Source organism: Natrix helvetica (assembly GCF_964273705.1).
Source record: "Natrix helvetica genome assembly, chromosome: 7".
Classification (NCBI taxonomy): domain Eukaryota; kingdom Metazoa; phylum Chordata; class Lepidosauria; order Squamata; family Natricidae; genus Natrix; species Natrix helvetica.
The window spans coordinates 7,373,287-7,397,122 of NC_138558.1; the positions used below are offsets into that span (position 1 = coordinate 7,373,287).

Consider the following 23,836-nt stretch of genomic DNA (forward strand, 5'->3'; position numbering starts at 1 on the left):
AGGTTCATTTCAGGAGTGTGAAGATCTGTCCGTGAATCTCAAGAGACTCTGTGCCAAGACTTTCCTTGCACAGCACCTCATTTGGGAAAATATTTACATGGCAGCTTTCCAAGATAGATAAGCTCTATGGTCATAAATCCACATTTGAAAGACTGTTTGCCAGGCCTTTGCCGAATGTGAATGAGAGGAATTCACAATTGTTTAATAAAAGGGGTTTTGTCAGGAACCAGGACTCTGCCTCGTGCTTTTTGGGGGAGCCTCAGTCAGGAAAATTTTTGAGTGGCTAATTCAACTCTTCATTGGCTAAATTCTCTCTTTTTTTTATTTCCTTCCCTAATGCTCTAGCTACTTAATAAAATTCACCCAGCAGAGTCCAAGCCTGTCCTTTGAGAATGCCATAAGCCTCGCCGGAGAAGCCTCTGAGATTCTTTCCAAGTGCTGTGCTAGTTTGGAAGAAAATTGTTTGCACAATGAGGTGAGTGATCAGGAAAGGCAGACGAGCTACCATCGCTCTTACTTCTACAAGATGATGCCGCTCTTGCTGGATTTGACTTCCAGCAGGGCAGCAATGAAGCAGATAAGTAAGAATGGGGCCGAAGAATTCTCTACCCATATCTGAAGATATTATAATGTCAGATCTTCTCTAAGTCCTAACCAGTGGTGGGTTTCAGCCGGTACACCCCGGTACGGGCGTACCAGTGCCTGCCCGGAGCACCTGGTAACGTTCCAGTACGGTACTCCAGAGGGCCCACCCACCCGCCCGAGCTCTTTACCTGTATTTGAGCTCTTCAGTGCTTCTGCGCATGGACCACACGGCACCTGCGAGATGCTCCGCCGTACAGGTTGCAACGGGATCTGGAACCCACCACTGGTCCTAACTTATAATGATCAAGGCCGGGTCAACCTGTGCAGTTCACTTGCTATGCTCCAAATTAACCTTCTTCTTCTCACGTGCCGAAACCATACGTAGGTGACAGCGTGCGTGTGCCCACATGCATAATGCAATGAGCCCTGCCACCCTGCGCATATGACCACCCATGCTCCCTCTGCGCATGAGTGTGGCCCCCTATACATGCGCACGCCCCTCCCCATGGCCCGTTTTGGGCCTAGCAGGGCTTCCTGAAGCCTCCTGGGACAAAAAACGGGCTGCGGGACACACACACACACACACACACACACACACACACATACACACACTGTGCCTCCCACCCCCGTGTATGTCTCCCACAAATGCGCATGTGTCTCCAGCACATGCACGGTGGATCTGAGCTGGGCGACGGCTTGCCAGGCACAGAGAGGGCTCTACGTGCCACCTGTGGCATGTGTGTCATAGGTTTGCCATCACGGTCCTCGATGTATGACCATGGCACAGCCCAAAGTTTCCGTGGCTAAAGGGATATGTTGTTAAGTGAGCTTTACCCCATTTTATAACCTCGTTGTCAGAGTTCTTAAGTTAGAAATACGGTTGTTAAGTGAATCTGGCTTCCCCATTAACTCTGCTTGTCAGAAGGTCGCAAAAGGGGATGACATAACCCCGGGACACCGCAACCGTTATAAATACCGTATTTTTCAGACTATAAGATGCACCGGTGTATAAGACACACCAAGATTTTAAAGAGGTAAGTAAGAAAAAAAAAGTTTTTGTCCTCCGCGGCCCCCAGGACCACACTGCAGGCTTCAGCAGGGCTGGGGGAAGGCAAAAAAGCCCCTGTTTTTGTGAAAAATGGCCCATTTCCCACCCATTTTTTTAAAAAACGGGGGCGTTTTGCCTTCCCTCAGCCCTGCTGAAGCCTGCAGAGTGCTTCTGGGGAATGGGGGAACGCACAAAAAAACCTCCGATTTTGCAAAAAACGGCCCATTTTTCACAAAAATGGGATGTGGGGCGGGGCTTCAGAAGGCCAAAAATGGCTGTATTCAGTGTATAAGTCGCACCAACATTTCCACACTCTTTTATTGGGGGGGGGAGGTGAGTTTTATACTCTGAAAAATACGGTACATGCCAGTAGCCAAGCGTCCGAAATGTTGATCACATATGGATGCTGCATGGTTTTACGTACGTTTTTTACATGACTTTACCTCATGTCTCTAGAGATTCTCGGCCAGCCAGCTCAGGGTTGTCCCAAAGATGCCTTTTCAGGAGGCAACTGGACTTTCTTCTTGTTTTTTTTTTCTTTTGAAGATGTTTCGCTTTTCACCTAAGAAGCTTCTTCAGCTCTGATAGGATAAATGGAAGGATTTATATTCTGGTCATTTGCATCCTTTTAGAGCAGGAGTGTGTCAAACTCAAGGCCCATGGATCAGATCCGGCTTGCGGGGCAGTCTTGAAAAATGTAAGAGACCAGTCCGCATCACTTTGGCCCAGTCTACCCATTGTGAAGAGGAAACACCGGGCCAGCGTGGCTTCAGCCCGGTCTACCCAATGCAAAGAGGAAACATGCCAGCAGTTTGAGAAATGGTGTCAAGCTGGCCATGCCCAGCCAGCCAGCCATGCCCAGCCAGCCAGCCATGCCCAGCCAGCCAGCCACGCCCAATGAGTTAATACAATACAATAGCAGAGTTGGAAGGGACCTTGGAGGTCTTCTAGTCCAACCCCTTGCCTAGGCAGGAAACCCTATACATCAAGCTGGCCATGCCTACCCAGCCCCCGAGGTCAACCACAGCCCTGATGTGGCCCTCTGAAATTGAGTTTGACACCCCTGTTTTAGAGGGTCATGTGCTTCAAATGCAAAGGACCAGCTGTCTGCAAGGAATATAAATCCTTCCATTCTCCTCTATCCTGTCAGAGCTGGAGAAGCTTCTTGGATGAGAAGCGAAACGTCTTCAAAAGAGAAAAACAAGAAAGTCCAGTTGCCTCCTGAAAAAAAAGAGCATCTTTTACATAATGGTCTTTTCTAAGTGTTAAAAAAAACGGTCATAATTTGCTTTTTATAACGTCAGTCACTAAACAAAAAGGCTATCAGTCAAGGGCTACTTATATAGACGAGTGGAATTGGGATCTTCGCACTTCCCAACAGAAACTTTGGGCTCTTTTGTGGTCGTAAGTCGAGAGCAACCTGTATTTTTATTTTTTTTAAATCAAAACGAAGGGAGCCATGATCCCTTCAGTCAAACGCTATCGGTCCAGTTGTGTCGGTTGTGTTGCAAAGGCAAAGCTCTTCTGTTTTCCAGCTCAAACCTCACATCGCCCACATCTGCAATACCGCCTGTGGAGGGAACGAAGGGCTCCAAACCTGTTGCCGTTCTAAAGACGACGTGGGAAAATACTTGTGCATTTACTCGCTCCCGTGGGTTAAGCATTCCCATGTCCCTCAAGCTCCCAGTTGGGTTGACGAAGGCGTCTGCAGGGAAGATGGCGAAGTAGACATATATCGGTAAGGCGATTGGGAGCCATTTTTCTCCTTCTCTAGAGGCAGGATTTGCACGCAGGGCTCTCTAACCATTTCATGGGGATGTGAGCAGAGGTGGGCTGCACACACCTTAACAACCCATTCGCTGTCTTTTTTTCTTAGATTTCAAAATGTGGTTGAGACAGATGATGAAGATTTAAGGGACATTATGACAAACATCTTGGCTGAATACATTCAGAAAGAGAAGCAACAGATGGGGTGGGAATTAGACCTGGTTTATAGAGTAAATTCAGCATATGCTAGAACACACAATGTACCCAGGGAAGTACACATCAAGTTTCTCAGAAAGACTACAAGAGATGAAATTCTGAGTGCACAAAGGGGGCAAGTTTTGAAATACCAAGATAGAGAAATAACCATTCTGAAACAGATCCCCAAGAAAGTGAGGGAAAAAAGAAAAAAATATTCGCAATTGGCGAAGAAACTTTACCAGAAGGGGGTGTGGTTCAGATGGCTAATGCCTGAAGGTATGCTAATATTCTGGGAGGATACAAGAGTTAGAATTAATACAACCATAGAGGCTCAGGCCTTTATGGAAAAAAACAAAGCACTCCTAGATAAACCAGATGATCTTACAACAGACATACAGGACACGGGAGGGGCAGGAGCTCTGCTGGCGGGGGGAGAAGGGGCAATACCAAGGAAACTCAGATCACAAAAATGAACAAGAAAATCTGCTTGATATAAATTGATTGAAACTACTATATGAATTTATATGCTGACTAAATATTGTTATTTTGTATTGAATTTTGTTTAAATGTATACTATGAGTATGGGGGGAGGGGACACCTGCCGCATATTGCAACTGCCAAAATTTGTAACCTTTTCCATCACCCCTTTCCTTTTTATTTCCTAAAAACCAATAAAACTTTGTTTAAAAAAACAAACAACCCATTTGCTTGTTGTGCATGCACACGGCCTTCCACGCATGCACTTTGCTCATGCATGTGCCTTGCATGCATGCATGAGGCATCAAAAACAAGACTAAATAGGACAGCATAGTGCCATGGGGGGGCAGGTGGGAGGGTGGTGGTGGGGGCACCAGGGGTAGGTTCCCACAGTCACTACTGCCGGTTTGCTCATAGGTGTGGCATGCACTTGATGCGTGCTGCATGGGCAAGTACAATAAAAATTGTTTCACGCAACTGCAGAAGCAAAAAACAAGATGGCGGCACCCATGGGCGCACCCGGAGAACCAGTTTGGGGGGGGCAGTCCTGGGTCGCTGCTAGTTCTAGCGACCCAGGCCGCCAAACCACTACTGGTTCAACACACCCCACCCGCAGGTCGCAACTACCGGTTTGTCCGAAGCGGCAGTAGCCCACCACTGGATGTGAGGAAGAAGGTCACTTGCTCTAGAACCCAGAAATGTCTTTATTCTTTTTAGATTTTATACCCTGCTTTCCCTTCAGGAGCTCAGGATTACATCCATAGTGCCTCTTCTTCACTTCTTTCTCCAACTTCAATTGTGTGAAGTATCGTATTTTTCGGTGTATAAGACGCACCTTTTTCCCCCAAAAAAGAGGGTGAAAATCTGGGTGCGTCTTATACACTGAATACAACATTTTTGGCTTCCCGAAACCGCGCCCCTTCACCAAAATGGATGTGCAGAGCTTTGGGAGGCCTGCAAAATGCTCCTGGAGGTTGGGGAGGGCAAAAATGAGCAAAAAACAGGGCGTTTTTTGCTCGTTTTTGCCCCCCGCCAGCCCCCAGGAGCACCCTACAAGCCTCCCAAAGCCTATGCATGCCCTGTATTTGGCAAAAAATGGACCCATTTTTATGGAAAATGGGGCATTTTTTGCTCCTTCCCCCAGCCCCAGCCCTCAGGAGCACTTTGCAGACCTCTCAAACTCTCTGCATGCCCTGTTTTTCACAAAAAAAACGAGGTATGCAGAGGGTTTGGGAGGCCTGCAGAGTGCAAAAACTTCATTTTTAATTTACCAGTGTTAAGTAAGTAAGATCCCCGTCAGGAGAGCGAGTGTGCAGAGAAGCGTAATGAGAGTGGTATGGAAGAACACGCACAAACCAGCATACAGGGACACTGAATAGTATAAAATATAGTAGTTTACTATGTGGAAATATAGAGGTATTCAGAGTTCAGTGTACAGTCCAAGTCATACACGGTTCAGTCAGTCAGTTATCAAATAATCAGTTTAGCACACAAAGCAGCTAACAGTAGCAAAACACAGTACCTCACGATACAGTATCCGATCAGCGTCTAACAAACAGAGAACTAACAGTCATTCTGGCTCCCTCTTATGGCTGCTTGAGGTAACAGCAACCAATTACATCTCTCTAGCACTTAAAGTAACAGATACATTTGTTACAATCATGGCTTGCATACATTGCCAAGCCAAGACTAAGGTTACATCCCTGACAACCTCTTCGGAATCTTGGTGCGTCTTATACTCCGAAAAATACGAGTATGTTGGAAGGAAGGAGAGTACCTAAGCTAAAGGTACTCAGAAAGCGGCCTTGTTTTTTTTTCTTTTGCAGTAATATTTATGAGGTGGCCCGGATATACACCCGTGCTCCAGAGGCTCTTCTCATTACCTTGTATTCTGCCAGCCAAGCTGCTGCCACGGATTGCTGTGGTCTAGCAGACCCCAAAGCATGTTTGGCGGAGAAGGTAAACATTCAGAATCTTCTCTGATGAAGTCAGGCACAGGTCCCTGTGGGAAGAAGGTCTAAATGAACGGATGTATTGCTAAACAGCCTCTCCATGGGGATCTTCTCCACTCATAGTCAGCACCAGCTTGGAGGGCAAAGGAATTCAAAGGAGATTGGGCTTGCTGTTCTCATGACTGTGTAGGGAGTTGAAGTCCACAAGTCTTAAAGCTGCCAAGTTTGGAGACCCCTAGTGTAGGGATTCTAGGCTAGTCCCTCTTTTAACTCCACCTCCTGGTTCTGCTACTACTCGTTCTCCTACTGATATAGAGGTAGGTCAGAGATGCTATTCACTTACCTTCCCTACCAGTTCGCAAAGGTGAGCGTGCGCTCACATTTGCCCCGTCCGCGCATGTGCTCAGCCTTCCGCGCATGTGCTTTGCCTTTAAAAAGTACCTAAATGGGATGGCAGAGAGCCAGGATGGGTGGGCAGGCCTACCCGTGACTTCCACTTCCGATTCGGGTGAACCAGTCTAAACCGGCTGAATACCACCTCTGATGGAGATGGAGATGTAGAGACAGAGAAGGAGGGAGGGAGGGAGGGAGAGAATAAGTTCTCTATCAGGGGGAGGGGGGACTGGAATACTATATAATGCGGTAACATTCTTCATTCATGCAACGATATTTCTTTCTGAATTCTAGGGTTTAAAAGCAATCGCCCTATTGCACTCTTTGATTGAAAAAGGAAATGAGATTTGTGGGGAATATACGGATCATACGTATGTGGAATTCCTCAAGAGGTAAAGTTTCCTCCATATTTACATGGAAATTTGTATTCTATCATGCTTTAGAACATGATGTTGTGGCCGGCAAGCAGAGCTGGTAGCAGATTCGGACAGTGAGGAGGTTGGGGAGGAAGATGGGCCAGTCCTGGAGTCTGGGGAAGGCTCTGATGAAGGCTCTGTGTCGGAGGCAGAGAGTGGGGCGGAGCCGTATGCCAGTTACCAGCTGCCTTCAGAGTCAGACATCAATGAGGCAGAAGAACAGCTGGAGCCTGTTCCCAGTGTGCGCATGCGCAGAGTTGCCAGACGAAGGGAACAGCTAAAGAACAGGGGTCGACTTGGGAGTAAGGCCACAGGTGGACGATGAATGGCCCCTCCCAGAGGAAATAAAAGAGGAGCAAAAGGGGAGTGGAGTTTGCAGGAGACAATTAGTTCGCTTAATTGGTTCATGGCTCTCCGAGACTCCTTGCCAAGTTCTGCAGATCTCGGCCTGGCAGCTCTCCAAACCAGATAAGGTCTGTGACTGTAAATCCTTCCTTGAAAGACTTTGCTGGATGTGAAGGAGCAGAATTATCAATTAATAAAAGGGCTTTTTGTTGGGACAAGGAGTTTGTTTCAGGCTCTTGGGAAGCCTCGGTCAGAACCCTGACGTCTAGCACAAAGCATTTGTAATCAGAAACTCATTGACCCCATAAAACATGTACTTCATTTGCAAATACAGTTTGTGCTCTAAAGATTAGAATGGCACAACATTTTTGGCGAGGAATGTTGATGTGCAGATGTCATGTTCTATGAAAGTTGGGAAAGAGCTCAGAAATGGAAGGTTCTGTTATTGTTGGAAAGTTGACAGCCATTCTTTTTTAAAACGCTCAAGCACAGTAATCCCACAGTCATTGAACCAGGTTTTGGTGCTTTTGGCAGTGTGGGCAGCTGGAAAATGAAGTCAGCATCCCCATAAAGCTCGTCTGCGGAAGGAAGCATGAAGTGCTCCAAAATCTCCTGGTAGACGGCTGCATTGACCCTGGTCTTAATGAAGCACAGTGGTCCAAAGTCCTCTTTTCTGATGAGAGCAACTTTTGCATCTCATTTGGAAACCAAGGACCCAGAGTATGGAGGAAGAATGGAGAGGCCAATCAAGCACAGGAATCCCACGGTCATTGAACCAGTTTTTGGTGCTTCTGGCAAAAGTTGCTCTCATCAGAAAAGAGGACTTTGGACCACTGAGCAACAGGACTTTGGACCACTGTGCTTCATTAAGACCAGGGTCAACGCAGTCATCTACCAGGAGATTTTGGAGCACTTCATGCTTCCTTCCGCAGACGAGATTTATGGGGATGCTGACTTCATTTTCCAGCTGCCCACACTGCCAAAAGCACCAATGACTGGTTCAATGACTGTGGGATTACTGTGCTCAATTGGCCAGCAAACTCGCCTGACCTAAACCCCATAAGAGAATCTATGGGGCATTGCCAAGAGAAAGATGAGGGACATGAGACCGAACAATGCAGAAGAGCTGAAGGCCGCTATTGAAGTATCCTGGTCTTCCATAACACCTCAGCAGTGCCACAGGCTGATAGCTTCCATGCCACGTCGCATTGAGGGAGTAATTGCTGCAAAAGGGGCCCAAACCAAGTACTGAGTACATATGCGTGCTTATACTTTTCAGAGGTCAGATATTGTTCTATGTACAATCCTTGTTTTATTGATTGCATGTAATATTCTAATTTTCTGAGATGGTGGATTTGGGGTTTTCATGAGCTGTACGCCATAATCATCACAATTATGTCAAATCACGGCTTGAACTATCTTGCTTTGCATCTAATGAGTCTTATGTCATATATTAGTTTCACCTTTTAAGTTGCATTACTGAAATAAATGAACTTTTGCACGATATTCTATTTTTTTTTTTCGAGTTTCACCTGTATGAGACAAGCTTTGCATGTCAGATAAGATGATAAAATTGTGTTGATTTCCCGCCTCATTGTAAAATGGGGGCAAAGCTCACCTAACAACGGTCTCTCTTAGCAACTTTGGGCTCAGCTGCAGTTGTACACTGAGGTCTACCTGTACTATATTTTCTTGCACCCGGCTGTATGAAATCAGATCTCAGTCATTTCCGAGGAATCTGTGTTTTCCTACCTTAAGAAGGGTTTGGTGACGTCTTCCTGTCTCGAATTGCAGGCTTAGAGCAAATGCCTTAACCCTGTTCCCGCCTGGGACTTTGGATGCTGAAAATCAGGTGTCTGCTCTGGTGGAACAAAGGACTAGTTACGTCACCAAGTGCTGTCATCTGAATGCACCTCCAATGTATTGTGGAATACAGGTAAGGTCCGTGTTCACAAGTCTGTAGAGATTCCCAGTCATCCATGGTTGTCCCAAAGGTGTTTTTCTTTTCTTTGAAAACATTTTGCTTCTCATCCAAGAAGCTTCTTCAGCTCTGACAGGATGGTGGGGAATGGAAGGATTTATACTTCTTGCAGACAGCTGGTCCTTTGCATGCTTTTAGAGGGTCATTGAGGCCACTTGGAAATTTATCTGTAGCCTCAGGGTCACTTAAGTAGTTAGTGCTCCTGGTTCCTGTAATCTGCAATTTTCCCCTGGAAATCCATTCCTATTCCTACACCATTCCAAGGGTGTCCATCCCAAATTGCATAGCTAAAGGTCTGTAGAGATTCTCAGTCACCCAGGTCACGGTTGTCCCAAAGGTGCTTTTCCAGGAAGCAACTAGACTTTCTGGTTTTTTCCTTCTGAAGAGGTTTCGCTTCTCATCCCAGAAGCTTCTTCAGCTCTGGCAGGATGGTGGGGAATGGAAGGATTTATACTCCTTGCAGACAGCTGGTCATTTGCATCCTTTTAGAGCAAGGGTCCTCAAACTATGGCCCATGAGCCAAATACGGCCCGCCAACGCAAAGTATCCAATCCGCGGAGTGGTGGGATTCAGCCCCGCCCCTCCCCTTCCTGTCGGCTTTATCTTCCAACCAGCATCCACTCCAGCTGCTCTTTCTAGTTAGTTAGTTAGTTATTTCACTGGGTCGAAATAAATCTAAAAGCCTGACTCAGCAATTAAAATTCCCCAAAATTGTTCTCCTTGAGGGCAACTGCAGGAATTAAACTGTGCCAAATCAGAGAAAGGGAGGGGACTGTGCAGTCTGAAATTATAGACTGCTGTCTTTGGACTTAAACCAGGGGTTCAGGAGAACTCATAGCTAATGTTATGGCCAGTTCGGAGAACCTACAAATCCCAGCTGTGGCTGGCCCCGCCCACCCCTCCCCTCCCAGGAGTCCCCCCCCAGCCCGGTTAGGATGCGAGGTAAGTGCAGGGCCCACGCGGATGCTCAGGGAGGGGTGATAACGGGCCTCCCAGAAGTTTCAGAAGGCAGGAAACGGGCCCATTTCTGGCCTCCAAAGGGTCTCCGGAGTCCAGGGAGAGTGAAAACACACACACACACCCCGCTGTGGTAGAGGAGGCCGACTAGGCCACGCCCACCATGGCCACACCCACCCAGCAACCGGGCAGAGAATCCGTTGCTGAAATTTTTGAAGCCCACCCCTGACTTAAACCATCATCTGGTTTATTTAATTGGGGGGTTATTATCCATTCAATTATGGTGGCTCAGACTGCAGTTTAAGGGCTTCCCAAGCGGCGTGAATCCCGTTGATAGAACTGGATGAAATCAGCCATGAATGGACCGTTGTCCTTAGCACAGTAGCGTAAGTGAATCTGATCCCCATCGTTGAAAATTGAGAGTTAATTTGGGATTTATTGGCAGATCGGACCTCATTAATATATGGACCGGAGCAGTGACGTGCGGTGACGTTTATGACTGGTGAGGCTGGTGACGTCATCAAACCACGTGGTTGCTCCGATCGCAGGGGCGCAGCCCAAACGGAGAAATTTCTTCAGCTCCAGCCTCAATCAGCGCAGCTGCGGTCCCCTTCATCTTGCCTCAGGAAGGAGGGGAATGGGACCACATGTGCAGGGGAAGAGGATTGCGGCTCTGCTAATCTGAGGCTGTGCGCTGAGGAGCCGCCTGCACACGTGGTCCCATTCCCCTTGCAAGGATCCCGGGCTCGCCCAATGCAAAAAATGCCTGGGTACCGTGTTTCCCCGAAAATACAACCTGTCCTGCGCTCACTGACCTAGCGTTATCCCGAAAGCGCCAAGTTACAGGAGCCGGGGGTGGGGGGAGCGCTCACGTTGCTTGCCGCCTTCGGTATACCGCTATTTTGGGGAGTGGCGTTCTGTCCGGCCAGAGGGGAGAGTTGCCGGGAAACTCTCCAGCCGGGAAAAGCGCCATTCACTGACCTCAGCAGCCGCCCCGCAAATCCCCTCTCCAGCCGGGAAAAGCACCATTCACTGACCTCAGCAGCCGCCCCGCAAATCCCCTCTCCAGCCGGGAAAAGCGCCATTCACTGACCTCAGCAGCCGCCCCGCAAATCCCCTCTCCAGCCGGGAAAAGCGCCATTCACTGACCTCAGCAGCCGCCCCGCAAATCCCCTCTCCAGCCGGGAAAAGCGCCATTCACCAAGCCCTTGCGCAGCTGTCCCAGGCGACCGCTGCTGGCTGCTGATGCCCGCCGCCACCCCGCTCCGCTCCGTGCATAACTTCCAAACTCCAAAACTTCCAGCATCGGCCGCTCTAGGAGTGCTCTCTATGGTGGGCCGGCTGCTGGACAGAGAGTTTTCCGGACAGTCTTCCAGCAGCCGGCCCACCATAGAGAGCACTCCTAGAGCGGGCGATGCTGGAAGTTTTGGAGTTTGGAAGTTATGCATGGAGCGGAGCGGCGGGGCGGCGGGGCGGCGGGGCGGCGGGGCGGCGGGGCGGCGGGGCGGCGGGGCGGCGGGGCGGCGGGGCGGCGGGGCGGCGGGGCGGCGGGGCGGCGGGGCGGCGGGGCGGCGGGGCGGCGGGGCGGCGGGGCGGCGGGCGGCAGCGGGCAGCAGCAGCCAGCGGCGGTCGCCTGGGAGAGCTGCGCAAGGGCTTGGTGAATGGCGCTTTTCCCGGCTGGAGAGGGGATTTGCCGGGCGGCTGCTCAGGTCAGTGAATGGCGCTTTTCCCGGCTAGAGAGGGGATTTTCCGGGCGGCTGCTCGTGAGCATAGTTACCTCATGGCTACTTCGCCCCTGAGGCTGTGCCCGGCTCTTCGGGAGCCAGTTCACAAGAGAGCAGCCGCCCGGCAACTCTCCCCTCTGGCCGGACAGAATGCCACTCCCCAACCTAGCGGTATATTGAAGGCGGCAAGCAACGTGAGCGCTCCCCCCACCCCCGGCTCCTGTAACTTGGTGCTTTCGGGATAACGCTAGGTCAGTGAGCGCAGGACAGGTTGTATTTTCGGGGAAACATGGTACCTAGGCATTTTTTGCATTGGGCGAGCCTGTGATCCTTGCAAGGGAAATGGGACCACGTGTGCAGGAGGCTCCTCAGCACACAGCCTCAGATTAGCAGAGCCGCGATCCCCTTCCCCTGCACACGTGGTCCCATTCCCCTCCTTCCTGAGGCAAGATGAAGGGGACCGTGGCTGCGCTGATTGAGGCTGGAGCTGAGGAGCCTCCTGCACACGTGGTCCCATTCCCCTTGCAAGGATCCTGGGCTCGCCCGATGTAAAAAATGGCGAGATCGGCACACTTGGGGCTGCTGCTGAGATGTCCAGGGAGGCTAAACCAAGCCGCGCGCCTCTCCCAGCCACTTTCACCGCTTCCTGGAGTAATTCTTTTTTATTTTCATGACGAGAGTGGTGAGGCTCCGGCTCCCCTGCCTCCCCTGACTGCACGTCACTGGACCGGAGTCAGAGACTAGACTAGGAAGTCAGAAAAACATCTAAGAAGAAGCGATGTTTATTTGTGTGTATAAGACTTGTTCTGTTAACAGAAGATTCATCGCATAAGACCTGTGGGTTTGTTTGTTTTTTTACAGCCATTGATGAATCAAGTTTAGCGGGATGACACCAGATTGAGTGGAGCTGGGACAATTGTCAAAATCTCTTATCCCAAAAAATATACCCTAAAGGTTTGAGAGCTGTAACTGAATTAATCCATACAGGTGTTGTTGTCATTGTTGTTTTCAGGTCAAAGACCCAGTCTCTACCATTTGTTTCCTAGTTGACTGCATAGAAAACAAATCTTGAGAACATTCCCTTTTTAAAAAAATATTCAGGTAGGTGAGACATTAGAAAAAGACTGAGGTTGGGCCAGTGGTGGGTTTCAAAATTTTTTGGAACCTCTTCTGTAGGTGTGGCCTGCTTTGTGGGAGTGGCTTGCCGGCCATATGACTGGATGGGCATGGCTTGCCGGTCATGTGACTGGGTGGGCGTGGCCAACTTGTAAAATGTGGTGAAACTCACTTAACAACGCTCTTGCTTAGCAATCAAAATGCTAGCTCAGAAACTCTGGCATTTGAAGCACGCAAGTCTTAAAGCTGTCAAGTTACAAGACCCTTGCACCCCTAACCCTTTAGAAAAAAAACCCAGGGGTGTTCAAACTTGACAGCTTTAAGACTTGTGGACTTCAACTCCCAGAATTCCTCCTCCAGTCATTTTGGCTCAGGAACTCTGGCATTGAAGTGTGCAAGTCTTAAAGCTGTCAAATTACAAGACCCTTGCACCCCTAACCCTTTGGGGGGGAAAACCCCAGGGGTGTTCAAACTTGACAGCTTTAAGACTTGTGGACTTCAACTCCCAGAATTCCTCCTCCAGTCATGTTGGCTCAGGAACTCTGGCATTGAAGTGTGCAAGTCTTAAAGCTGTCAAGTTACCAGACCCTTGCACCCCTAACCCTTTAGGGAAAAAAACCCAGGGGTGTTCAAACTTGACAGCTTTAAGACTTGTGGACTTCAACTCCCAGAATTCCTCCTCTCGCTCTTCATCTTGATGATGAGTGGACGGATGGGGGGAGGGAGCTGAAACCGGTTCTAAACGGCACTGTAGATTTGTGGAACCTCTTCTATAGACTGGCAGGAACCCATCCCTGGGTTGGGCACATCTGACATGGTAAAATATTAATGGTAATATTGTTAAAGAAAACACAAGTGCTCTTAATATCTTATGATAGTATTAAGTGCCTGTGAAGGGTTAGGGTTGGGGGTTAGGTTTAGGAATCAGAGGTTGAGGTTAGGGTTAGGGGTAGGGGTTAGGGTTAGAGGTTAGAGTTAGGGTTAGGGTTAGGGTTAAGGGTTGGGTTTGGGGGTTAGAGATTAGAGTTAGGGGATTAGGGTTGAAGTTGGGGTTAGGACATAGGGGGGTGAGGTTAGGGTTAGGGGTTAGGGGTTAAGTTTAGGGCTTGGGGTAAGGGCTTGGGGTTGCGGTTAGGATTAGGGAGTTATGGTTAGGCTTAGGGGTTAGATTTAGGGGTTAGAGGTTGGGGTTAGAGGTTAGGGTTGGGGTTAGGGTTGAGGTTAATGTCAGAGTTAGAGGTTAGAGTTAGGTTTAGGGGTTAGGTTTAGAGATTAGGGTTGGGGTTAGGGTTAGGGGGTTGGGGTTAGTGGTTTAGGGTTAGGGTTAGGGCGGAATGCTGCACTTGAAATACACTTGGAATATTGCATTCAGTTTTGGTCACTACATTATAAAGATGCTGGGTTTCTAGAAAAAGTGCAGAGAGGAGCAACCAAGACGATTAGGGGACTGGAGACTAAAACATATGAAGAACGGTTGCGGGAACTGGGTGTGTCCAGTCTATTGAAGAGAAGGACCAGGCATGACATGACAGCAGTCTTCCAATATCTGAGGGACTGTCGCAGAGAAGAGAAGGTCAACCTATTCTCCAAGGGATCTGAGGGCAGGACCAGAAGCAATGGGTGGAAACTCCAGAAATAGATCTAACCTAGAATTAAGGAGAAATTTCGTGTCAGTGGGAACAATTAATGAATGGAATATTAATTACGGGGAGCTCACCTCATAACATGGCAATTGGGTCTCAAACCCAGGCTGTCAGCTTCCCAGATAACAAAGCCCAGGGTCTTTAACCACTGAGCATCGTGCCCCCAATAACCCTACTAACTGATGTGATTTATTAGTAAGCATGTGCTACATTCATAACATTTCGAAATGTGCGTAGAGGTTTGCTTTGTAGAATTGAATTCTCCTTCATTTATAACACTATTCTCCTAAGAATAGAGAGGTGGAAATTCCATACCAATGAAATATGTAAGTTTTGACGTTTAGGAATGCTTCTCTGTAGATATTTTTGTTATATTCCTCCATCATCCTATTGTTAATTTTTCCCTCCATTTTTTCCCCTCTCTATCCCAGAAAGAAGAAGGAATTGAAAGAAAGTGATACAAGGGGGGGGGGGGGAATCTATCATAAAGTCCAGAATTATTTCCGAAATATTTGTCCAACATTTGCAAGCTGGAATGTCCATTATGTCATAGCAAAGATGCTTCTTGTTTCAGCCTGCAGGTGGCAGTATTACGCCATCTATCAAATAATATGACCTCCTGTCCTTCCTCTTGCTCCTCTTTGTGTTTCTGGGGGTGGAGGAAATAAAGGGAGGAATTCTTGGTATTCTCTTAGCTTGGTGTTCTTTTTTTTTTTTCTTCAGGCATTTCATTACCCAAACTAGGTGAAAACAGCTGATGATGTTACCTACTTTGGGTAAGGAAACATCTGCAAGAAAATAACCAACTTCAAAGAGCACCAAGGATTACACAATCCTCCTCCTCCTCCTCCTCCTCCTCCTCCTCCTCCTCCTCCTCCTCTCCACAAATCCCACTCCCATCTAGCACTGATGATGTCACCTAGATTGGTAATGAAATGTCTGCAAGAAAACAACCCGCTCAGAGTGTGCTAAAGACTTCACAGTCCTCCTCCTCCTCCTCCTCTCCGGGAATCCCACTTCCATCTAACACTGATGATGTTGCCTAAATTGGTAATGAAATGTCTTCAAGAAAACCGCACTCAGAGAGTATTAACACTTCACAGTCCTCCTCCTCCTGCTCTTCCTCCTCCACCCCCACCCCCCCACTACCCCCACCTCCTCCTCCTCTCCACAAATCCCACTCCCACCTAGCACTGATGGTGTCACCTTGTTTGGTAATGACATGTATGCAAGAAAACAAACATGCTCAGAGTGTACTAAAGACTTCACAGTCCTCCTCCTCCTCCCCCCTCCTCCTCCTCTTCTTCTTCTTCTCTTATTCTTATTCTCCTTCTTCCCTCTTCCTCTGCTTCCTCCTCCTCCTCTCCTCCTCCTTCTTCTTCTTTCCTCCTCCTCCTCCCCCCTCCTCCTCCTTTCTTCTTCCTCTTCTTCTCTTCTTCTTATTCTCCTTCTTCCCTCTTCCTCTGCTTCCTCCCCCTCTCCTCCTCCTTCTTCTTCTTTCCTCCTCCTCCTCCTCCTCCTCCTCCTCCTCCTCCTCCTCCTCCTCCTCCTCCCCCGTCCTCCTCCTCTTCTTCTTCCTCTTCTTCTCTTATTCTTATTCTCCTTCTTCCCTCTTCCACTGCTTCCTCCCCCTCTCCTCCTCCTTCTTCTTTCCTCCTCCTCCTCCTCCTCCTCCCCCGTCCTCCTCCTCTTCTTCTTCCTCTTCTTCTCTTATTCTTATTCTCCTTCTTCCCTCTTCCTCTGCTTCCTCCCCTTCTCCTCCTCCTTCTTCTTTCCTCCTCCTCCTCCTCCTCCTCCTCCCCCGTCCTCCTCCTCTTCTTCTTCCTCTTCTTCTCTTATTCTTATTCTCCTTCTTCCCTCTTCCTCTGCTTCCTCCCCCTCTCCTCCTCCTTCTCCTTCTTTCCTCCTCCCCCCTCCTCCTTCTTCCTCTTCTTCTCTTATTCTTATTCTCCTTCTTCCCACTTCCTCTGCTTCCTCCCCCTCTCCTCCTCCTCCTTCTTCTTTCCTCCTCCTCCTCACCACCACCAAAAACCCCATCTTAACACTGACGGTGTTGTGTTTGGGTCATGAAACATCTGCAGAAGAAAACAACCAACCTTGAGAGCACCAAGGACCCCTCATTTCAACCCTGAGGTTACAAATATTCTCCTTCCCTGAAGAAATGAAGTATTCTACCATCTGGTGCTGCCCACCAGATTTGCTGGGATGCCCCATCCGACATAATCTCCCTGCAGCTTATTTTCCAGTGCTTAAAAGGATGAAAGGAGGGAGGGGGGAATCAAACTTGTGAAGGATTCACGTTCTTTTTGGATTGGATTGCGAGATGCTCGCCCTCACCCACGGGAGAGCATTGCCGTGTGCTTTTGCTCCTAAGTAATTTGAGTGTTAGCTTGAATACCATGCTTAAGAATAAAATACTATTTTAAAATCCAAACCCAGGACAATAAGATGCTGTTTTAAACCTGAGGAAAACGGGGAAGAAAACGAAAGTTGGAGGTATGACAGGACGGTTCAGCTATGCTAGGATTGTAAAAAACAGAGGAAGGCGGTAACGAGGCACCTTCTCATCTCTGGTTGATCTCTTGTGCCAACACTGTAGGCCAGGGATGCCAAATCTTTTTTGGCTCGCGTGCCAAAAGCAGGGGGAGCGCAGGTGTGCCACACCCATAATGCAATGTGTGACACACACACACACACCCAGCAGGCATGTGCGCATGACAGGAGGTCCCCATTTTTTGCATGCTTTTTTCGCCCTCCCCAGGCTCCAGAGGCTTTATAGGAGCTTGGGGAGGGTGAAAACAGTCTCCCCCGCTCCCCCGCAGGCCCTCCGAAGGCTTCAGAGACCTTCAAGAGGCTTCCCTGAAGCCTCCGGAGGGCAAAAAATGACCCTTTGAGCAAATCAAAAGTCACTTCCGGTTTGCTCGTAAGGTCAGTTTAAGTCCTCCGGAGGCTCTGAAGCCTCCTGAAGATCCCTGAAGCCTCCGGAGTGCAACAAAACGACCCTATGGGCAAACCAGAAGTTCGGGAATGGATTTCCGGTTGCTCATGTGGCTGGTTTAAGCCCTCCAGAGCCTTCAGGGACTTCCGGTTTGCTCGTAGGATCGTTTTTCGTCCTCTGGAGCCTTCAGGGAAGCCTCCGGAAGGCCCCTGAAGGCTCCAGAGGGCTTAAACCGGCCCTACGAGCAAACCGGAAGTCCATTCCCAAACTTACGGTTTGCCCGTAGGGGCAGTTTTTTGCACTCTGGAGGCTTTGGGGAAGCTCCTGAAGCCTCCGGAGCACGGGGGAGGCTGTTTTCGTCTTCCCTAGGCTCCTATAAACCCTCGGGAGCCTTGGGAGGATGAAAAATGCCCTCAAAAAAGGCTAAAGTCAGCTGGCCAGCGCACGCATGTGCCCTGCCAGCTGACAGGGCAACGCCTTACGTGCCCTGAGAAATAGGTTCGCCATCCCGGCTGTAGGTTCAATACATTTTCCACTGGTTTACTAAGAATTTTACATCTTTGCGGGATGGCATCAGTCACCCTGTGAAGGACTGAGGTTTGACAGGCGTCTACTAGAAACAGAACCTTCCTAGTGATGGTGGGATAACCCAACTCCAATTGGGGCAGTTGAAGTCCATATATCTTCAAGCTGTCAAAATTGAGAAATTGTTGATTTAGGTCTATGGACCAGGCTGCCTACAGGTCAAAAGAATCCAGAAAAAGTGGGCAGGACTTTAATCATATAAATCATATCCACCCTCTTGACACACACACACACACACACACACACACACACACACACACAAAGCCACCTATAATAAACATTGCATAATCTGAAGGTTTTCTATTGTGGCCGGCCAGTGGAGCTGGCAGCAGATTCGGACAGTGAGGAGGTTGGGGAGGAACCTGGGCCAGTCCTGGAGTCTGGGGAAGGCTCTGAGGAGGGCTCTGTGTCGGAGGCAGAGATGGGACCAGTGTTGTATGCCAGTTATCAGCTGCCTTCGGAGCCGGACAGCAGTGAGGCAGAAGAACAGCTGGAGCCTGTTCCCAGGGTGCGCATGCGCAGAGCTGCCAGAAGAACAACTCAGAAATCAGGGCCGACTTGGGAGTAAAGGCACAGGTGGACGGTGAATGGCCCCTCCCATGGGGAATAAAGTGGAGCAAAAGGGGAGGGGGCTTTTGCAGGAAACCATTCATTCATTCGGTCGTTACATTCGTTTCAGGAGTGTGAAGATCTGTGCGTCATCTGGAACCGAATCAGAACAGCATCTATCATTCTCGCCGAGGCTTAAGGAAATCTTAAATCTCAAATGTAATTTATGAAAGGAAGAACAGGGTTGATATGCCACTAATTTTAATACCCAAGAGATCCTCAGCTATTCTCTGATGTACCAGTGATGGCTAAACCTTTCCGGACCGAGTGCCCAAAGCGTGTTGTGTCTGTTTGTGCGTGAATGCACCTGTGCACTCCCGAGCCCCCCAAATGCACTCTGCCTCCCACGCATGTGTCATGTCCCCGACATGCACCCTGCCCCACCGCACATATGTGTGCCCCCATGCGCCCCCTCCATGCATCCATGCACGGCCTACACACACATATACTCTTCCCCCCCACAAATGCACGGTAGAGACTTGAAGACAAGTTGGCTGGTGAGAGCCATGCATGGTCGCACGGCAGAGTTGAACTGGGGTGAGGGGACACATGCCCATAGAGAGGGCGCTGCGTGCCACCTCTGGCACGTGAGCGATAGCATTGAAGGGCACCATATTTCATCTCGTTCTCCTACATGGGGGTGACCACTAATTTCCTAGAGGTATAAAGTCATCAAGGGAAGGGCTACAGGAGAAACCTATTTGTGTTCCCTTCATGTTAGATATTAACCAGCAGGGCATCTGTGCATGACATTGTTCCGGCTAATTGTTTAATTTGTTTGAGTTCCCAAGAGTGATTTCTCTCTCTCTCCCATGCTGGCTGGGGAATTCTGGGAGTTGGTCCACGGGTTTTAAAGTTGCCAAGGTTGAGAAAACCTGAAATTCAGCCTGGGAAAAAATTAGTAGAAAGAGAATAAAGCAACATTGAGGGATGTTAAGAATGATTCTCTTTGATAAATACTTAGAAAGAGCATAATATGCACTGCCACCCATGAGAATAGAGTGGAGTAGAGTAGAGTAGAATAGAATAGAATAGTGTAGGAGTAGGAGTAGGAGTAGGCAGGGCAGGGCAGGGCAGGGCAGGGCAGGGCAGAATAGAATAGAATAGAATAGAATAGAATAGAATAGAATAGAATAGAATAGAATAGAATTCTATGTGATTGGACACACAAGGAATTTGTCTTTGGTGCAGATGCTATCAGTGTACATAAAAAAACAAGGTACATTCATCAGAAATCATAAGGTACAACACTTAATGAGAGTCATAGGGTACAAGTAAGCAATGAAATCATACTAGGAAACAATCAATATAAAACCGTAAGGATACAAGCAATTAAGTTACAGTCATACAGTCGTAAGTGGGAGGAGAGGGGTGATAGGAACGATGAGAAGACTAATAGTAATAGTAATGCAGCCTTAGTGAATAGTTTGAAAGTGGTGAAGAAATTATTTGTTTAGCAGAGTGATGGCGTTCGGGGGGGAAAACTGTCCTTGTGTCTAGTTGTTCTGGTGTGCAGTGCCCTATAGCGTCATTTTGAGGGTAGAAGTTGAAACAATATATGTCCAGAATGCGAGGGGTCTGTAGATATTTTCACACCCCTCTTTTTGACGCTTGCAGTATTCAGATCCTCAATGGAAGGCAGGTTGGTAGTAATTGGTTGGTAGAAAAATGTAGTCTGCCAAGATTAAAGACTCCAGGAGAGGAGATAGACAAGAACAAATGAAGCGATTTCTAGACCTCACTAGCAGCTAATGTGGAAAATGCCTAAAACTGATAAGTCCAGGGTAGGAATTTATGGACCGTGTGAGCTCATATCCCCTACAGGCTTCTTAAATCCTCATCAATAACTACAATCCGTGAGACCAAACAGAAGGTTTTTGGCTGTCTTTCAACCTTCAGCTGGCCACAATTTGGTCCTTCTACCCTAAGTTGTGATCAAAGACTTCACTCAATGTAAGTGATCAACAAAATGGAATGGTGTGTGATTTTCCCCCCCAACCCCTAGCAGAGAAACTGTCATTTGTTATATCTAACTCAACAACTTTTCCATAACTTGTTGAAATCAAGTTACCTCCCTCCCAGTTGTCTTAAATAGGTAATTCAAAGTGTTGAACTGTTTGAATATTACCAATGCATCAAAAATTAACTTACTACTTTCCCTGAGTATTAGGATAGATACATTTTTTATCAAGGGACACCTCCAGAATAAAGTAGGATTGTAACCATCCAAGGAACGAAAGTTTCGAGATTGTCAAAAGGAAGCAGACTTTTATAGCCCTCTCTAAAGAGTTTACAGAGTCAGCCTCCACCCAAAATTTGGCTCTTCATTTCTCCCAACTCAGAAAGACTTGAACCTGGTGAGATTTGAACTGCCAAATTGCAGGCAGCCTGTGATCATCAGAAGAAGCTGGAAGTAAGCCTCTCTAACCACTCTACCACCATGGTTAGAGTAGCAATAAAAATGACTTGAAATGGCTCTGATGGTAGGAAATGTATATATGGCTGACTCAAAAGGTGTGCACATATACACTGTCCTAAACATACCGACGGGCTCCGAATCCAATGGCGATGCTCGTTTTGCTCCGCGAATTCATGGAGGGCTAACCCTAACGCTAAGTGGAATTTTCCCCAATGGGATTTTGCCATGTATTTTGCCAGGAAAGGAACATCAGGCCGGCTCAAGAGGCATGCCCCCTCCTAACCATAGCGAAGGTCTCCGAAGCCAATGGCGATGCTCGTTTTGCTCTCCGAATTCATGGAGAACTAACCCTAACCCTAAGTGCAATTTTCCCCAATGGGGTTTTCCCATGTATTTTGCCAGGAAAGGAACATCAGGCCGGCTCAGAAGGAATGCCCCCTCCTAACCATAGCGAAGGTCTCCGAAGCCAATGGCGATGCTCGTTTTGCTCTCCGAATTCATGGAGAGCTAACCCTACGTGGAATTTTGCCCAATGGGGTTTTCACATGTATTTTGCCAGGAAAGGAACATCTGGCCGGCTCAAAAGGAATGCCCCCTCCTAACCATAGCGAAGGTCTCCGAAGCCAATGGCGATGCGCGTTTTGCTATGCGAATTCATGGAGAGCTAACACTAACCGTAAGTGCAATTTTCCCCAATGGGATTTTCCCATGTATTTTGCCAGGAAAGGAACATCTGGCCAGATCAAGAGGCGTGCCTCCTCCTAACCATAGCGACAGGCTCCGAAGCCAATGGCGATGCTCATTTTGCTCTGCGAATTCATGGAGGGCTAACCCTAACCCTAAGTGGAATTTTCCTGAATGGGATTTACCGATGTATTTTGCCAGGAAAAAACATGAGCCCGGCTCAAAAAGAATGCCCCCTCCTAACCATAGCGACGGGCTCCGAAGCCAATGGCGATGCGCGTTTTGCTATGCGAATTCATGGAGAGCTAACACTAACCGTAAGTGCAATTTTCCCCAATGGGATTTTCCCATGTATTTTGCCAGGAAAGGAACATCTGGCCAGATCAAGAGGCGTGCCTCCTCCTAACCATAGCGACAGGCTCCGAAGCCAATGGCGATGCTCATTTTGCTCTGCGAATTCATGGAGGGCTAACCCTAACCCTAAGTGGAATTTTCCCCAATGGGATTTTCCCATGTATTTTGCCAGGAAAGGAACATCTGGCCGGCTCAAAAGGCGTGCCCCCTCCTAACCATAGCGACAGGCTCCAAACCAAATGGCGATGCTCGTTTTGCTCTCCGAATTCATGGAGGGCTAACCCTAACCCTAAGTGGAATTTTCCCCAATGGGGTTTTCCCATGTATTTTGCCAGGAAAGGAACATGAGACCAGCTCAAAAGGAATGCCCCCTCCTAACCATAGCGAAGGGCTCCGAAGGCAATGGCGATGCTCGTTTTGCTCTACGAATTCATGGAGGGCTAACCCTAACCCTAAGTGGAATTTTCCCCAATGGGGTTTTCCCATGTATTTTGCCAGGAAAGAAACATCTGGCCGGCTCAAAAGGCGTGCCCCCTCCTAACCATAACGACAGGCTCCAAAGCCAATAGCGATACTCGTTTTGCTCTACGAATTCATGGAGGGCTAACCCTAACCCTAAGTGGAATTTTCCCCAATGGGGTTTTCCCATGTATTTTGCCAGGAAAGGAACATGAGACCAGCTCAAAAGGAATGCCCCCTCCTAACCATAGCGAAGGGCTCCGAAGGCAATGGCGATGCTCGTTTTGCTCTACGAATTCATGGAGGGCTAACCCTAACCCTAAGTGGAATTTTCCCCAATGGGGTTTTCCCATGTATTTTGCCAGGAAAGGAACATGAGACCAGCTCAAAAGGAATGCCCCCTCCTAACCATAGCGACAGGCTCCGAAGCCAATGGCGATGCTCGTTTTGCTCTCCGAATTCATGGAGAGCTAACCCTAAGTGGAATTTTCCCCAATTGGATTTTGCCATGTATTTTGCCAGGAAATGAACATCATGCCGGCTCAAAAGGCGTGCCCCCTCCTAACCATAGCGAAGGGCTCCGAAGCCAATGGCGATGCTCATTTTGCTCTGCGAATTCATGGAGGGCTAACCCTAACCCTAAGTGGAATTTTCCCCAGTGGGATTTTCCCATGTATTTTGCCAGGAAAGGAACATCTGGCCGGCTCAAAAGGCGTGCCCCCTCCTAACTATAACGACAGGCTCCAAAGCCAATGGCGATACTCGTTTTGCTCTGCGAATTCATGGAGAGCTAACACTAACCGTAAGTGCAATTTTCCCCAATGGGATTTTCCCATGTATTTTGCCAGGAAAGGAACATCAGGCCGGCTCAAAAGGCGTGCCCCCTCCTAACCATAGCGAAGGGCTCCGAAGCCAATGGCGATGCTCATTTTGTTCTGCGAATTCATGGAGGGCTAACCCTAACCCTAAGTGGAATTTTCCCCAATGGGATTTACCCATGTATTTTGCCAAGAAAAAACATGAGCCCGGCTCAAAAAGAATGCCCCCTCCTAACCATAGCGACGGGCTCCGAAGCCAATGGCGATGCCCATTTTGTTCTGCGAATTCATGGAGGGCTAACCCTAACCCTAAGTGGAATTTTCCCCAATGGGATTTTCCCATGTATTTTGCCAGGAAAGGAACATCA

The 23,836-nt window shown here is 48.4% G+C and overlaps 1 protein-coding gene across 2 annotated transcripts in view; it reads left to right on the top strand.

Annotated features, from left to right (window-relative positions):
* The window catches only part of GC (GC vitamin D binding protein), a 48,023-nt gene extending 32,272 nt beyond the window's left edge, over positions 1–15,751 (top strand). The window contains exons 7-12 of one of the 2 annotated variants that reach the window (XM_081960412.1): positions 346–475; positions 3,169–3,371; positions 5,902–6,034; positions 6,715–6,812; positions 8,976–9,117; positions 15,034–15,751. In XM_081960412.1, the coding sequence (XP_081816538.1) occupies positions 346–475; positions 3,169–3,371; positions 5,902–6,034; positions 6,715–6,812; positions 8,976–9,117; positions 15,034–15,060 (733 nt within the window). In that variant the 3' untranslated portion in view covers positions 15,061–15,751. Of the gene's footprint in view, positions 1–345; positions 476–3,168; positions 3,372–5,901; positions 6,035–6,714; positions 6,813–8,975; positions 9,118–12,855; positions 12,945–15,033 lie in introns of those variants that run through there. The other variant, XM_081960411.1, reaches the window with a different exon arrangement.
* The last annotated feature ends 8,085 nt before the right edge of the window (positions 15,752–23,836 follow it).